Source organism: Eumetopias jubatus, unplaced genomic scaffold (assembly GCF_037043125.1).
Source record: "Eumetopias jubatus isolate StellerSeaLion01/CBP00866 unplaced genomic scaffold, mEumJub1_p1.0 scaffold_7, whole genome shotgun sequence".
In the NCBI taxonomy this organism is placed as follows: Eukaryota; Metazoa; Chordata; class Mammalia; order Carnivora; family Otariidae; genus Eumetopias; species Eumetopias jubatus.
In genome coordinates, this window is record NW_028274813.1 from 121,393,770 (window position 1) to 121,411,226 (window position 17,457).

Consider the following 17,457-nt stretch of genomic DNA (forward strand, 5'->3'; position numbering starts at 1 on the left):
TCCTTTATGGTGCTTGTACTTGGATGATTAGCAAACTATGGTGCCTGGGCTGGCGGTAGCACAGCTGGGGGATCCAGATGCCAGACGTCCCCACGTGGATTTGATTAGGAGCGCTTGCAGTCCTGTGCACACACGCTCCCCCACAGGCTGGCCCCTGGTGACAGCAGATGCAGGGAAATCGCAGTGAGAATGTTCCTTTCGTTTCTACAGCCTGTCACCCTGCGGCTGGAAGGCTGTCAGTTTAGGATCAGGCGGGTGGGTGAACCTAATCACGGTCGAGGGAAGACAGGCGTCCTAAGTAACCCACATCCCCAGAGGCCCTTGTCCTGTTCTGGGATCTAGGAGGGAAGTTTCGGTGGGGGGGGGGGTGGCAAGGAATGCTTCTGTTGGTTCTTCTGGAAGGCTGGCCCCTTGAACCTGCTTCACTGAGTTAGCGCGAATAGCATGTCCTTGGCTTTTAGTCTCCTGGAAGAGTAGTCATGAAAGGGTTTCTGCACTTGTCTGCAGCCACAATTGATGCTTGATGCTGATATTCATTGCGATACTCCGTATTCTTTGCATGAGGCTCAAATAGTAAATTGCTTTTCTAGGAAGAAGTTTCTCTCCTAAGAAAGAGCTTTCTTTCCAGTAATGAGCCTTCTCTAGGCAGAACGGGTTCAAAGACTGCTTTGCCTAAAACCACTCCATCTAGAGACCAGAACACTTAAAATTCACTTTTTCCCTTTGATTTTTTTTTTCTATCCACGTGGGTGTCCCCATTCTTTTATGTCACCCCTTTTGACATCGGTAGAGTTTCCTGACTAGGGATAAGCAAACTTTTAATTTGAGTTACCTTTTGGTTTCGTTTTTATCTCTAATAAATGCTTATTAAATCCGTAGCATTTCGTGAACGATGAGGCCACTTTTACATCCTGGGGGCTTCCCCCTGACCATGTTATCGTATTTGGAACACTTGAAGGATTTTTGAGCCAGTCTGCCTGAAGACCTTTTCTTTAAAATTAAGTCTATTTTGTAACGAGTTTGTGTTTCATTTTATGTTCCTTTGTGAGGTAGATACCTTAGAGTGTGAAATGCACTGTAATCCACTTCAGTTTTTTATCCATCTGCCTTATTTCTTGATGCTTATTGTCAAGATCGAAATAATTCTCTGCTTTCTAGAAGAAACCTAGATAGTGTGCCCATTTGGCCCACAATCACATTAAGAATTTACAGCTCTTTTGCAGAGCAAAAGAGCAACAACCATACAGAGGCAGGAATAGCTAAAAGAGATGGATTTCCCGAATTAAACTCCTAAACCTCAAAAGGTTTATAAGTTGGAAACATAAAACTTTAAGCCTCAGTCAATGACAAATGAACGTGTCCTTGGTAAAGTGCTGCGAATTTGAGAAGTACTTACTAGAAATATAATTACGAAGTTGCAAATGGATTGCAAAATCCTAAAATTGTGGCAGAATCCCCCAAAATAAATGTATCGCAAAAGCCCGAGAATGCCAGCAGGATGTCAGAACGGGACCAGGATGCTTGACAGGACGCAAGGACACTGGACGAAGAGCAGCATTAAGAGCAAATCGCTCATTAAGCCAGTTGCCCACAGCCGGGGTGGATTGGGTGTCCGTAACTCCTGTGCTGGAGTCTCTTCTTCCCCTTTTCTTATTTTAATTGTCCTCATGCATATGTATCTCTCTCAATAAGCTATTAAGATCTTTGGGGACAGCAGGGGGTGGGGCGAGAAGTCATACATGACACACGAAGTCCTGTTCTGTCGGCTCACGCACCCTTCTCTCCTCCTGCAGAGAACAGCCCATCTTCACTACGCGGGCGCACGTCTTCCAGATCGACCCCAGCACCAAGAAGAACTGGGTGCCTGCTAGCAAGCAGGCAGTCACCGTTTCCTACTTCTACGATGTCACCAGGAATAGCTATCGCATCATCAGCGTGGATGGGGCCAAGGTACCACCCCAGAGGCTGAGGTTAACATTCCCAGTTGCCGCCTTCTCATCAAGAGCCGTATGATACAGGGGCACCTGCGTGGCTCAGTCCGTTAAGCGTCTGACTCTTGGTTTCGGCTCAGGTCATGATCTCAGGGTCCTGGGATCGAGCCCCGCGTCGGGCTCTGCACTCAGTGCAGAGTCTGCTTCAGATTCTCTCTCCCTCTCCCTCCCGCTCACTCTCTCAAATAAAATCTTCCAAAAAAAAAAAAATCAGTACGATATATTTCAAAGTGGTGGGCAAAGGATGTACCCAAATCCTGCCGCTTTAACACAGATGTTACTCTTACAATCATGACGTTGGTTGGTATAATGACACACCCTGCTTTTTTTTTTTTTCACTTAAAATTACGGCAAATGGGGAAAAAAAAAGATTTCCCTGTTACCACGTTGTCTTCGTAACTAGTATTTTAATGCCCGTGTAACTGTTCCACTGAGGGCCTATAATGTTCTTAATCTCTCCCCTCATGGTTGCATTTGTCAGTGGCTTCCAGTTTTTTCCTGTTCTAGGTAATGAGCATCTTTATACAACGAATACTCCCATTCATTCATCACATACCTATTGCTTTCTTTTGGGTATTTCCTTAGGATTGATTCCTGGAATTAATCAAACACTGTAGGCCGAGATAGTAACTGTTTATTCATGGCATGTGATGGATGTGACCAAGTTGCTCCCTGAAGAGTCTGTTTATCTAGCGTGCGTGAGAATGCCGGTGTGTTACACTCTTCCCAGCACTGAGTATTATATCTAGTCTGGTTTGGTGTTGTTATTCCTGAAAATCAAACTTGATTAGAAGATTTTGGAGAATTTGTTGAAATACATTTTTTTCCAGGTACTTGTATTATTCTGCCGTCTTCCTTGATATTTTTGCCTCGTTGCTATGGGGGCAGAATAAAGAAGGGACGTCAACAGAAGTATCATCAAGTTAACAAAAAAAAAAGAAAGATTTGATGCAGTATAATTTTTCTGTCTTTAATTGGTGTTCATCCAGCTGGACAGTTTTACAATTTACATTATCTGCTGTCACCAGAAATTCGGTGTATCTGGGGCACCTGGCCGCTCAATTGGTGGAGCATGACTCTTAATCTTGGGATCGTGAGGGGGCGCCTGGGTGGCTCAGTTGGTTAAGCAACTGCCTTCGGCTCAGGTCATGATCCTGGAGTCCGGGGATCGAATCCCGCTTCGGGCTCCTTGCTCGGCAGGGAGTCTGCTTCTCCCTCTGACCCTCCCCCCTCTCATGTGCTCTCTGTCTCTCTCATTCTCGCTCTCTCAAATAAATAAATAAATCTTTAAAAAAAAAATCTTGGGATCATGAGTTCAAGCCCCAATTTGGAGGTAGTTTACTTAAAATAATTAGATAAATAAACAAAGTCACTTATAAAAAAAGAAAATGAAATTCAGGGTATCTGAAGCTGAATTCCCCTACTTGCCCCCTAAACCACCTCCCCATTTTCATTCCCTATCAGTTTGGGCTTAAAAAAAAAAAAAAGGAAAAGCACAAATTCATTCCCTTTTTAGTTGGTCAGTGAGCCTGCTTTTGAAATGCCTCACACTTATGCCTAATGTTTTGTTTTAAGACCATAACTTGTCCTGAAAGTTTTTTTCTTTAAATTGAAGTATAATTAACATGCAGTGTTATATTAGCTTCAGGTGCACAGTGTACTCAGCAATTCCGTACCTCACCCAGTGCTCATCATAAGTGTAGTCACCATCTGTCACTGAACATTTTTACAATATTATTGACTATATTCCCTGTGCTGTACTTTTCATCCGCATGACTTATTTATCTTAAAACTGTAAGTTTGTACCTCCTAATGGCCCTTATATATTTCAGCCATCCCTCCCACCTGCCTCCCCTCTGACAACCATCAGTTTGTTCTGTTTTTTGTTTGTTCGTTTGTCTTTCAGATTCCACATGTGAGTGAAATCATACGGTATTTGCCTTTGTCTGACTTGTTTTACTTAGCATAATACCCTCTAGGTCCATCCATGTTGTCACAGATAGTGAGGTCTCATTCTTTTTTATGCCTGAGTGATATTCCATTGTGCATATATGCACATGCTCTTTATCCATTCATCTGTGGGGGGGTGCGCACTTGGGTTGCTTCCCATACATTGGCTACTGTAAATAATGCTCAATAAACATAGGCGTGTGTATCTTTTTGAATTAGTGTTTTTGTTTTCTTTGGGTAAAGACCTAGTAGTGGATTACTGGATCATAGGGTAGTTCTAGTTTTAATTTTTTGAGGAAACTCCATACTGTTTTCCACAGTAGCCGCACCAATTTACCTTCCCACCAGCAGTGCACGAGGGTCCCCTTTTCCCCACATCCTCGCCAACACCTGTTTTTTCCCGTCTTTTTTTTTTTTTTTAAGGTTTATTTATGAGAGAGAGAGAGCGAGCGCATGAGCAGGGTGGGGGCGGGGGCAGAGGAGGAGAATCCCAGGCAGACTCCCCACTGAGCACGGAGCCCAACATGGGGCTCCAACCCATGACCCTGAGATCATGACCTGAGCCGAAACTAAGAGTCAGGTGCTTAACGGACTGAGCCACCCAGGTGCCCCTCTTGTCTTTTTAGTACTAGCCGTTCTGACAGGTGTGAGGTGCTATCTCACTGTGGTTTCAACTTGCATTTTGCTGATGAGGAGGGATGTTGAGCACTTTTTCATTTGCTCAAAGCTTTTAGTAGCTTTCTGACCGGCTCCCCCCCTCCTGCCTGTAGGCCAGCATCCCGAGGCTGTCAGAAGCAGGGGAGTGGGGCGTTGGGCAGTAGAATGGGGCCTGGTTGGAGGCTTCTTGCTTCTCTCGGGCCACAGAGCAGAAGGCACAGAGAAGCCTCCCTTGGAATGTCCTCTAGGGAAGCTGTGAGAGCCTGCTGGTGCCTCCTGATCTCTTGACGAGGCTCCTTGTCTTAAAACAAAATTCCCCCTTCCGGCTGTGTTCTCTCAGCGTAGCGAAAACTGCAGATAAAGTTGGCTGGGCCCCTCGATCCTCTGTCTCTTGCTTCCAGTTGCTACAACCCTTCCTCCTGTGCAGGAAGGGAGCCCAGAAGTCCTCATTTCACAGTTGAGGTCAAGGATAGGCAGTCGCCCCGGCAAACTCACAGTGCCATTGAGGCTTGGCAGGCCAGTTCCTGTGGCCAGTCCCTAGGACAGCAGCTTCCTAGCACTTGGGTTGGAGCTGGCTGCCCCCGGCTGGTAGAGGAGCTGTCTGACACGACGTCACACAAGCAGTGTGATCTTCTTCCGTGTTCAGATAGCAATAGCTGGTCTGCAAATATGTCTAGGGAGAGGCAGGGGCTGGTTTTCTCCTCCAAGCAAGCAGGATGAGACGTGGCAGGGTTCTGGTGAGTGCGGAGCAAGTGTGAAAGTGCCTGGCACCTAGTAGGTAGGCAGCTCAGGTTTGATGAGTGAATATCTCCAAGGTGGCCATCATCATCATCATCATCATCATCATCATCATCATCATCATCATTTTCTTCTGGGAGACATGGTGATACCACAGTTGAATTACCTCTTCCCTTCTCTGCTTCTGAGCTGGAATCGCCTTGCCTCTTGCCAGGATGTTCTGATAGGGGTGGTGCATCAAGCTGACCTGCTTTCTTTTATCTTTAGAAGCTGTCACTTCATCTGCTGTCCTTGAGCTGGGTTTGCACTTTCGTCAGTTGAGTTATCCAAGGATATATTGGGCTTAAATATAGATAAAATGATTTTCTTCGAGAAAGTGCTTTAGTCCTGTTAGCTGGGCTTTTAGTAATGTGTCAAAGTGTCAGCCGCTGTATCGTCCAGCTCTGCAGTTTCTGAAGGCTGTGACAGTTGGGGTGCGAGCCAAATGAGCCAGCTAAGAGAAATCAGATGGATGTGTGTGTGTGTAGGCAGGGGCTGACCCCGGAGCTGCAGAACAGAGCCAATTCAGGATCAGTGTGGGGGACCTGTCGAGTTATAGAGTCACTTACTTACAGAGTGGGAACCTCACCAGGGGAGCCACTGGAATTCAGAGATGGAGCCCGAGGATCTTGTCCACCCCTCCTGGCACCCCTGGAGCCCGCCCAGGGTTCCAACCTTACTGCTGTGGCACAGGGGCTGTGACAGGGCCCTAGTTCTGCAAAAGGAGGTGCCTGTGAGGGAGCAGGAGGTCCAGCATGGTGGGGATGTCGGGACCTTTGTCACTGAATTACCATGACTGACGCTCAGGGCAAGGGTGGGTGGGTGGGCAAGTTTCCTGCTGTGAGAACCAGAGCACAGAACACCAGACAGTGGTCACCGCTTTGTCTTAGGACTTCGATCCCAAATGTTGATCTGAACTGAGGTGGCCGATGGTCAGATGTCTTTAGCCTTTGGAGCTCTTTTGGCACAGGACTTGTACCTCTGATCTTGGGCAGGTCTCGGGCCTGGGTCCTGCCTCTCTCCATTGGCCTGACCAAATCAATTCCATGGCCTTGAGCCTCTTCTTCTTCTTCTTCTTCTTTTTTTGTATGCAACAGATTTATTGGACCTCAACAAATATTCTTTTAACAAAAATTATAATTTTAAATACTCCTCAAAAAGGGGCCTCATTAAATCTTATGCCAGTCCAACTATTTAAACAAATTCAAGTTAAATGAGTCTATTGTCTTCTGTTTTCTTATATAATTAATCAGATGAAAGCTCATCTTTAAAATGGAGTTAGCAGTTGCCTCAAGAAATACTTATTCTTCATTCTTACTTTTTTTTTTTTCAATTTTATTTCATTATGTTAGTCACCATACATTACATCATTAGTTTTTGATATAGTGTTCCATGATTCATTGTTTGCGTATAAAACCCAGTGCTCCATGCAATCTGTGCCCTCCTTAATACCCATCACCGGGCTAACCCATCCCCCACCCCCTCCCCTCTAGAACCCTCAGTTTGTTTCTCAGAGTCCATCGTCTCTCGTGGTTTGTCCTCCCTTCCGATTTCCCCCCCTTCATTTTTCCCTTCCTACTATCTTCTCTTTTTTTTTAAACATATAATGTATTATTTGTTTCAGGGGTACAGGTCTGTGATTCAACAGTCTTACACAATTCACAGCGCTCACCATAGCACATACCCTCCCCAATGTCTATCACCCAGCCACCCCATCCCTCCCACCCCCCACCACTCCAGCAGCCCTCAGTTTGTTTCCTGAGATTAAGAGTCTCTTACGGTTTGTCTCCCTCTCTGGTTTCATCTTGTTTCATTTTTCCCTCCCTTCCCCTATGATGCTCTGTCTTGTTTCTCAAATTCCTCATATCAGTGAGATCATATGATACTTGTCTTTCTCTGATTGACTTATTTCGCTCAGCATAACACCCTCTAGTTCCATCCACGTCGTTGCAAATGGCAAGATTTCATTTTTCGATGGCTGCATAATATTCCATTGTGTGTGTGTGTGTGTGTGTGTGTGTGTGTGTGTATCCACACATATATAGACATCTTCACTCTTTCCATAGTTTGGCTATTAACATTGCTGCTATAAACATCGGGGTGCATGTGCCCCTTCGGATCACTACATCTGTGTCTTTGGGGTAAATACCCAATAGTGCAATTGCTGGGTTGTAGGGTAGCCCTATTTTCAACTTTTTGAGGAACCTCCATACTGTTCTCCAGAGTGGCTGCCCCAGCTTGCATTCCCGCCAACAGCGTAGGAGGGTTCCCCTTTCAGCCTTGAGCCTCTTCTTAATGCCCCTCAGCCAGCTGCCCCTCCCACATGAAGAAGGGGATGTGCTTCAGTCATAAGCTGCTGGTGTGCAGGGGTCTTGGAGGTCACCGGGAGCAGCGACCACAGCAGCCTCAGCCGCTGAGTCAACCACAGGCTGCGCGCGGCACACGGGCTCCCCATCCAGGGAGGAGGCGAGCCAGCAGCCCCGGCAGCTGTCGCCCCACTCCAGGGCACAGCAAGTTCCCAGGCCCCATCCAAGCATTTGTCACGCTCTGCTTGCAGAAGGATGCAGAAGGCCTGTCCTTCCCCTAAGAGCAATCGGTGCTGTTCATCAGAGGAGAAACCTGTACACAGACCTGTTCTTCATTCTTGAAACACGAGGCATTTTCTTCTTCTCAGGGAAAAGACTTCGGTGTCCGTCCCACCTGCTGCTAAAGGCACGGCTGGGCGGGAGTCGCTCCAACTCGGGCGGGGGGGCGGGTTATGTGGATCCATTTCTGTGCATGAGGCGCCAGGGCCCTGCACTCTCTGAGGACTGGGGCCCAGGCCCGGCTCATCGCTGGAATTGCAGCCCCACGCCAGACTGGGCTGCATTGCAGAAGGGCGAGGGATAGGCGCTGGGTGACCAGGCCAGACCCGGGCATGCCCTCCCTAGCCCTGCGGCAGCTGTGCCGTGGCCCCAGGACAGTGGGCATGGGTCGGGTCCACGCCAAGAGGGACCCAGGACCCAAACCTCAGAATGTCACCCGTGCGTGGCCAGGTGGGAGCCCCTCGAGGGCACGTCACAGCTCCCAGCTTCCCAGAGCATAGGCGTGAGCCATGCCATCGCCACCAGCCTCATGCCAACAGCCGGATGATTTGTGGCGAGTTTTTGGGCAGAACAGCCAACCCCGCCGTGAAGGCACACTGCCTTCCCAGAGCATTTGTTCACTGAGCCTCCGGGGGCCTTGGTTGCATTGCGCTGTTGGCATCTGCAGACTGAGCTCAGCGCGGCCCTCCTCGGGTGAGAGCGCCTCGCCTGCGGTTGCCGCTCCCCCAGAGCAGGTGTTTCTCCCCAGGGCTCTGGATGGCTCTGCTGCCCTTGCGTCTGTTATTTATAGGATCACAGAAACCTCTGTGGGAAGAGCCCTCTGAGGTCATCCATTCTGCACATACTTAGCCGCCCGTGCTGTGGAGCCAGGACCGCTGAATCGGGACTGTTTGCAGGATGGAAGCGTCTGAAACCCTGACTCGGTATTTCCTTCTGGGAACGTGCAATTGCTTTCAAGCGCACAGCCAGGCCCCCTCCTCCCCCTCGTCCTTACAGTTTCCTCTTTCGGATCAAGCAGAGCACCTTCTGTTAAGGGAGCCAACATATGGAAGGGTCTCGGCACACAGTAGGTTTTCAGTGGATGTTGGTTTCTTTTCTTCCCTGATTGTGGTGTAAAAGAAAACAAGAAAAAAAGCACCCATGAATTGCTGCTCTGGAAGCAGGCAACATGTCTGTCCCTCAGTCCCAACGTCTTGTAGAAAATTTTAGGGTTTTCCATCTTGCATCCCCCCGGGTTTGGGAACAACTTTTCCTTGGAGAGGAATCCAGGGATATCTCCCATCTTGTGCCGAGCGGCTTCCTCTGAGTCCAGAGCCGGGGCTGGAGACTGGAGGGGCCGAGCTCTGACTTCTTCCATGAAGCTCTTGCTGACACACGTGCGCATTTTCTGAGAACTTGGTCCCAGGGGCCTGTGGGAGCTGGGGCTTCGACTAGGGAGTCTTCTGCTTTTCCTCTGTGCAAGTTCCCGAGATCACTCACAAAAGAGGCAGGAGGTGTGTATAGGAGACAGGAGCTCCCACTGAAGCCTGTTCCCCAGGATGTTTACATGCAGCATCCTTACTGTTTAATGCCTGATAGTAAAGCGTGCGCTCCTCTGTCTGCCTGCCCCATGTCTCTAATTAGGCCTGTCCCTAATTTTATGCCCCTCAAGAGGATCCCACTCTCTTGAAATTTGTATTAAGTGGTCCTTTCATTTTCTTTATGGTTTTGCCGCCTGTGTGTATTCCTAAACCAGAGGTTGGCAACATTTTTCTCTAAAGGGCCTTAGAATAATTTTTTTTAATGAACTGCACAGTCTCTGTCTAGCTATTCAGCTTTTCTCTTGTGGCAAGAAAACAGCCGTAGACCGATATGGAAAGGAATGGGTGTGGCTGTGTGCCAATAAAGCTTTATTTACAAAAATAGAATACAGGCTGGCTTTGGCCTGTGGGCTAGAGTTTGTTGACTCTTGCCCTAAATAATATATTATTTAGTTTTGCCTGTTTTTGACGTTTATATAAATACAGCCCCACTGGTGACCCATACTGTGTATCTCCTTTTGTGACTTCCTTTTTAATTTTTTTGCTTAATGTTGTTTTTTTCCCCCCAGTTTTATTGAGAGATCATTGATCTACATCACTAAGCTTAGGGCGTATGGCATGATGGTTTGATTTTCATATATTGTGAAATGGGTTCCTCAGTGGGTTCAGCCACCACCCATCATTTCATATAGATACAACATAAAGGAAGAGTTTCTCCTTGTGATGAGCCTTCGTAGGATCTACCCTGGACAACTGGCCCATCTAGCACAGGTCAGCGTTAGCTGTAGCCCTCGTGTTGTACACTCCATCCCGAATATTTATTTATCTCACAGCAGGACCTTTGTACCTTCGACCACCTGCCAACACTGTTTTTGTGATTCGTGCATGTTGATGGCTGCGGCCTTGGTCCGTTTTTGCTGCAGGATAGTATTTCGTTGTATAAGTATACCAGTGTACCCATTCCGCTGGCGGGGGGGCATTTGTTTTTGCAAACACCGCCACTGAGAACATTCTGGTTTATTTCTCCTGATACACCTCTGCAAAGATTTCTCTTCAGTGTGTACTTAGTGGTGGAATTGCTGGGTGGTAGGGAATGCGCATCTCTAACTTTATCAGAGAAAGCCACATTGTTTTTCGAAGTGACTTTACCAATCTCTGAGAGCTCCCGTTGTCCCCTACCCTTGCCCCATCTTGGTGTCATCAGACCGACCCTGAGTTTGGTGAGTATAGAATGCTAATGGCAGTGCAGTTTCCATATTACCAGTGAAATTGAGTTGAAACTTTTGTCCCATCAGACTCACCCTACCTCATTCTCTCCAGGCTCACAAGAGAGGCCTCCATTCACCAGCCCAGAGCTGAGCTGAGCCTCCCTTGGGAGCCATGTCCTCCCTGCACCCCAGGATGTCCCTCCTGCATAGCTGCACCAGGCACTCCCCGGAGCAGACAGAAGAGCTTTTCACGGGGGTCTGCCTTCTTTCGCTCCCTCATGCAGGTGGGGGAGAATGAAAGAGTCTCAAGAGAAACAGAAGCATTAGGTGGGTTCCAGGTACAAGAGCAGGTAGCCAGAAAGGATCTGGGCGCCTGGGAGAAACATACCCAGAAGGAGCATATCCTTGGAAGCCTCCGTCTACCCAGGAGCCTGGTCAGCACAGGATGAGGTTCCCATGTTGGTGGGAAATGAAGGCAGGAGGCTCTGGGCTTGATCACGTTTGACAGCTCGATTGCTCCCAATGTCAGTCTTGCTGCTTTTGAGAAGGTCAGTGCGCCAGATGTCGTGGGACGATAACAGGCCCGTTGACTCTCTGATTATAGAGACGGGCTGGCCAGTGTGGCCTGGAGATGGTTTAGACCAGCTACCTCTGGTGAGCTCTGGCAACATAATGGGTAACGTAGACGTACATGATGTCTTTCCTTCCCCTATCTTCCTCTGTTCTGAATCTAGAAAGTTCTAGAAGCCCCAGAGCCTTTGGTAAGCTGTAAGGAGGCAGCCAAGGTGTTTCATGGTGCAGGGAACCAGCCTGAGGGATTGCAAGAGCAGCACGGTGGGGGGGGGGGTGGGCTTGACCCCCAGCTTGGGGGACGCGGTAGGCCGTGTTCCGTAAACGCCCAGACCCCTTGATGCTAGTGAAAGAGGGAGGGTAACCAGAGTCAAAGCAATCCTACAGCAGAGCAGGCCTGTCAGTAGGCAGTGAGGGGACTTTGTGCTCCCCCTCTGCAATATTCTGATGAAGAGTTCCTGGAGGAGCAGAAATTTATGTTCTAGGAGTAAATAGACCTTCTGTCTGCCCTTGGTCTGTGGTAGTGAGTGCCCAGGGCAGGTGTGTGGGTAGGAGGAGCCTCTGGAGGTGGGGGTGAGGAAGGCATCTGGGGTGGCTGAATTCTGGACCCTTCTCTTATGAGACAAGAGAATAAGGTTGGGGGGAGTGTCAGGAACTAAATCACGGGCTGGGTGTTCTGACACCTCCCCACTGACACACTTGTGCATAGGTGACAGAAGGGGAGGACTGAGCTGGGCAGTTGATTAGGGGTCTGGGATCTTTGCCCGGAGTGGGCCCTGGGGGTTCTGAGGAATGTCTGCAGCTGATCAGAGCCACCCACTGGAAGTCATACTAACAAGCCAGATTGGTGCCTCGCAGTACAGTTTTGCTTCTTGATATAAATAGCAACCTGTGCGAGGTTGCATGCTTCCCACAGCAGAAAATGTCACCTGAGACACGTAGTAAATTGCATCTCTTTGAACTTTCCCAGAGTCAGCACTTCCACTTTTGAGTAAATTATACATTCCAGCACGCAGCGGTCCTTCTGGCAGCTGAGAGCAGAACCCAGACAACAACAGTCAAAAGGTGTTGGAGAGGGGCGCCTGGGTGGCTCAGTCGGTGAAGCATCTGCCTTCAGCTCAGGTCATGATCCCGGGGTCCTGGGATCGAGTTCCCAGGTCAGGCTTCCTGCTCAGTGGGGAGTCTGCTTCTCCCTCTGCCCTCTGCCCCCATCACTCATGCTCTTTCTTTGTCTCTCTCTCTCAAAGAAATAAAATCTTAAAAGAAGAAAGGAAGGAAGGAAGGCAGGCAGGCATTAAGAAAACCGTAGAAACACCATGGACACGAGGGACTAAAATTCCAGAGAGGTGAGGACTGCTAGAAATGACAACGACAATGGCAGTTGGCAGCTCTTTTCTGCCGGGAGCATTTGCTAGGCCTGGCTGCTGACGGGCGCTGCTGGGGGAGGAGAGAAGCCCCCAGAGCAAGCAGCAGTGGAGGCCAGAGGGGCTTCAGACCACGGCTGGCTTCCCCGCAAGACAGTGGCCGAACGGCAGGTGCACGCTGGTCCAAAGGGACAGGCTGAATGTTTCTGAAAGGTCGAGTAAAATTTCCCTCATATTTACAGTGCTTAGAAAGCGAAGACCTTGCCAAGGGGTCTGGAAAAGAACAGCAAAGGCATGAAAGCCCCAGAGAGAGTGGGGAACCGACGCTGGGCCTCTCTCTGCCCCCTCCCCTGGGGAGGGCACTCGCCAATGTGGGAGGAGCTGAAGGCTGAAAACCCATGCTTGGCCCTTGGGAAAATACAGATCAACAGGGATTTTGGAGCTTGAGTGACAGAATTGGGGATGAGTGGCCCCAGACACATGGGCAGTTTCTCCTTCGAAGGTTTGCCGAATTTGGAGGTTAAAATTTGGGAGGCTACAGAGCAAAGCTGAGGAGCTCTGATGGACAGAACGGAATCTCCTAAAGTCTTTCGGGGAAGAGGAGATAAAGACCTGCCAGGCTCCCAACTGAAAGCCCTCATGGGCCTGCTCTAAAAACAGAGGTGAGGCAGAGGCCCAGTGAGCCTCACCAGAACGGAAACCGGGCCCTGACCCAGCTCCGTCCCCGAGCGAAATAGGGATTTCCTATATTCCCTACTTCCCTGCGGACAAAAGGGGGAAACTTTCTTTTACAGGCAATAATGTTACGTGGAATCCTAACAAGTTCTTTCATACCCATCTCCCACCGTACAGTGAAAAAGGACTGGACCCCCAGAAAGGCAAGACCATATGCGTAGAATCAAGAGAAGCAAAACCCAGATTAGTAGGAGCAGGTTCCAAAATAATCCAGACAATAGAGTCAGCATCAAGGATTTCTGAAGAACTACGATTAATTAATAGAGTCAAGGAAATAGAGGGAAAAATGGACAAAGTAGGTGACAGGAAGGAGGATATCCCCCCAAGACTTCAAATGTTTTGTTTTTTTTTTAAGAATCAAATGGACATTCTAGAACTAAAAAAATGCAAAGTCTAAAATTAAGAGTTCAATGACTCGGTTTAGCAGCAGATGGGATATATCAGTAGCCAGGATTAGTGTGCTGGAGGACAGACCGATAGAACATAACCAGATCAAAACAGAACCAAGAATCAGGGTGAAAAACTGGTAAGAACATAAACCGTGTTGGATGCACTCAGGAGGTCTACCATTTGAGTACTTGGAGTCCCAGAGGAGAGGCGAGAAGACGGAGCAGAAGCAATATTCGTAGAATGGTTGAGAATTTTCCAAAAAAAAGAAAATCCAGTCTACAGATTTGAGAAGCTGAATGAACCCCCAAACAGGATACAGATTTAGCTCTTGAAACCAGTTCATCATCGCTTTGTAAGTAGTACGTACATTATTTTCCTTTTAACCACTTATTAGTTGTGTGACCTTGAACATGTCATTTGACTTTGTTGAGCCTTAGTTTTCCCATCTGTAAAAATGGGGATGAGATAGAAGACTGTGTGAAAAAGTGCCCTAGGAGGTATTCATTGCAAAGAAATACCGGGGGCCCTCGCCTTTATTATTCCAGCCTGACTGACCCCAGGACAGCGTGTTTGGGGCGGGCTTCAGAGTTGTGTCCTATACTCTGCGCCATCTCTGTCCTCTGCCTTTCAAGAGGGCTTTGGGGAGGGGATGTGGAGGCTGACCTAGAGGCACAGGAGCACAAAGATCTAGAATGAATCCAGGTTTCTGAATGAGTCTGGTGATTGCTTTGCCCTCCCAGGATTCTGGTAACTCGGAGCTGACCGGGGTTGGCTCTCTGGGATCGCGTGATCTACTCTGATCCAGCGCCCGCCACAACGCCTGCCCTAGGCCTGCTTTGATTCCACCGTTTCAGTCCCGCCTGGGAGCTGAGCCAGACCCCAGCCAACCTCCGTGGTCCCTGAAGCATTCCTTTACGCTTGCCCCCGGTTTAGGTCACATTTTCCACGCCCCACTCCCCCCGCCCCTCTCTCTGATAGTGTCAGGTGACTCGGGCAGAGCTCTGGACCCGCCCTGCTTGCATCCAGTTATCTGAAAAATGCTTGATCACATGTCTTCACTCACGTGGACTTTGGTCTTCCAGGAGTTATCACGGTCAGAGGGAAAGAACCCGGAGTGCAGTGGAGGTGTCCCGAACTCTCCCGGGTGGGGACCGAGGGAGGTCGTCTGGTACAGAACAAGAAGCACGTTGTATAGAGGTTCCGAGTTTTCTCTCTAGGCTCTGCTCCTTACCAGGTCCTTTTCTTCTTCGGTGACATGGAGGGGATAGTCCCGCCTCACAGGCTCACGTGGGCTGATACAAGTAAAGCACTCAAGACGTGCTCAATAAATAGTAATTGCTGCTTTTAGTATTAACTTCCAGAAGTTATTTTGCCACATAAACAAGGTTTATACTTGAGCTAATGCCTTCTTAGAAAACTCAGTAGGGGGGGCGCCTGGGTGGCTCAGTTGGTGAAGCGTCTGCCTTTGGCTCAGGTCATGATCCCAGGGTCCTGGGATCGAGTCCCGCATCGGGCTCCCTGCTCTGCGGGGAGTCTCCTTCTCCCTCTCCATCCACCTCTCCCCCTGCTTGTGCTCTCTCTTTCACTGTTTCTCTCAAATAAATAAAATCTTTAAAAAAGAAACAAAAACGGGTGTTTTCATGTGCACATAGCAATGATACCTCTGTTTCTAGAGGTGACTGTAACTCCCTGCCTGGCTCTCTTTATTAGTTAAGGTAAGAATCTGTGTCCAGAAGGTCTGTCCTTCAGCAAAATAATTGAAGTTCCTACCATGGAAAGCCAGGCCATGCTAGTCAGCGTTTTCTCTTCCCTGTTTTATCAGTTGTAAGTGTTCAGAGTTGACTGTTGAGAACACACATTTCCTTAATAAGTAAAACTCCTAGTAGATTCATCCTTTAGAATGTTTACAGGCACACCTCAGAGATACTGTGGCTTCGGTTCCAGACCACTGCAATAAAGTAAATGTCACAATAAAGCGCGTCCAGTGAGTGTTGTGGTTTCCCGAGGAAGTATAATTGTATGTTTACACCCTGCTGCTGGGTGCTGAGCCTGCAATAGTATGACGTTTGAGAGAAGTACACACCTTCACTAAAAAAATGCTTCATCGCAAAAAAATGCTAACTGTCCCCTGAGCTTTTGGTGAGTTGCAGTTAGCGATCACAGATCACCATCACAAGCGCACTAATTGAAAATGTTTGAAATATTACAAGAATAGTCCAAATGTGACGCCAAGACACGAACTGAGCGAATGCTGTTGGGACAATGGCGCCAACAGACTTGCTTGACGCAGAGTTGCCACAAACCTTCAGTTTGTAAAAAAAAAATGCAATTATCAGTGGCGCTTCGAAGGGTTTCTGCCAGAGTGAGCCTATCGTTGATTATTTACTAACACTTATCAGTCGTTCGGGGATTATTTATTGACATGTCTCTGCCCTCTCCCTGACTTCCTGCAACGGGAGGATCGGGAGCCCTGACTCATCCATCTCTTGTCTTTGGTTAACAGACCGCCTGACAGGTAGAGAGATGCTCAGTAGATATTGATGCGTGAACACGCCACGTGCTGGATATTCTCTTTTTACGCCTCCAGCTTCATTCTGCGCCCTTGCCACCCTGCTCTGGTCTCCAAGAGGCTGATCTGCAGCCTCCAGCCCTGGGTCCACGGGGCCTCTGGCTTCTGGTTGGGGCTGGTTGGTGGCAGGAGACCACGGGGGAGAAGCGAGGGTATCTGTTCCGCTGGCTCCCCACCGGTGGGATGCCGTGCGTAGATGGTATGTCTAGACAGCCTGCTGTCCGTGGCTCTGGCCTTCCAGCCTGTAACCTCTTCCTCCCCCCATCCTTTTAGGCCAAGGAGGGGGCAACGTTTAGCGCCCAGTCCCTGCACCATGGCCGACAGCTTCTCTGTACCCAGCTCTGACCTCTACCGTCACTTTCTTTGTCAATTAACCCTCCACAGATTATCCCGATGGGAGCATACCTTCTCCTTCTTGTCGGGAAACAGCGAGCCCCCATCGCTGACAGAGGTTCTAAGTTGTTCAGGCTGCACACGGTGGCTCCAGGTGCTTAAAAAAGTGCACAGCGCAGTTCCTCCGAGAGTGGGCGGCGTGGCTAGTGGCCATAAGGGCCGTTGATGTGCGCAAGCTTTGAGGAAATAAACAGCAGTTTGGGATACTATTCTCTCCTTAGGGCAGACTTTCTCCTCCTGACTGTGAGATCTTATTTCAGAGCGACTGTCTGTTTTCGAGTCTCTGAAATTACCGCTTACCGTGGTTGTGTGTCTGAGTCAGCATGGGCTGTGCTGGGAGGACCTAGGGCCAGGTGCGGCAGAGGGGGGTGCGCATGTTGGGCACTAGCTGCACCAGCCCAAGACTTTGTAAGGCACTCCGTCCGTGTCAGATCCAGTGTTTACCTCCTGTTCTTCTGGCTCTTTCCCGCAGGTGATTATAAACAGCACCATCACACCCAATATGACCTTCACCAAGACGTCGCAGAAGTTCGGGCAGTGGGCTGACAGCAGAGCCAACACGGTGTTTGGCCTGGGGTTCTCCTCAGAGCAGCAGCTGACAAAGGTAACGTGGTCCCTGGATGCCGGGGGTCTGAGCGGCGCCGCTGCCGAGCAGGATTCCTCTCCACTCTTTGATTTTAGCCCTTCCGGCGCCGCAGGGCTGCCCGACCAGATGACCTTTTAGAGACCCCAGGTCCGTCGAAGTGGA

General features: G+C 49.0%; 1 protein-coding gene across 1 annotated transcript in view; it reads left to right on the forward strand.

Moving 5' to 3' along the window:
* HOMER2 (homer scaffold protein 2) overlaps positions 1-17,457 on the forward strand; it is an 83,396-nt gene that overhangs the window by 42,208 nt on the left and 23,731 nt on the right. The window contains exons 2-3 of the mRNA XM_028089401.2: positions 1,794-1,950; positions 17,182-17,313. Of these exons, the coding sequence (XP_027945202.1) occupies positions 1,794-1,950; positions 17,182-17,313 (289 nt within the window). The remainder of the gene's footprint in view (positions 1-1,793; positions 1,951-17,181; positions 17,314-17,457) is intronic.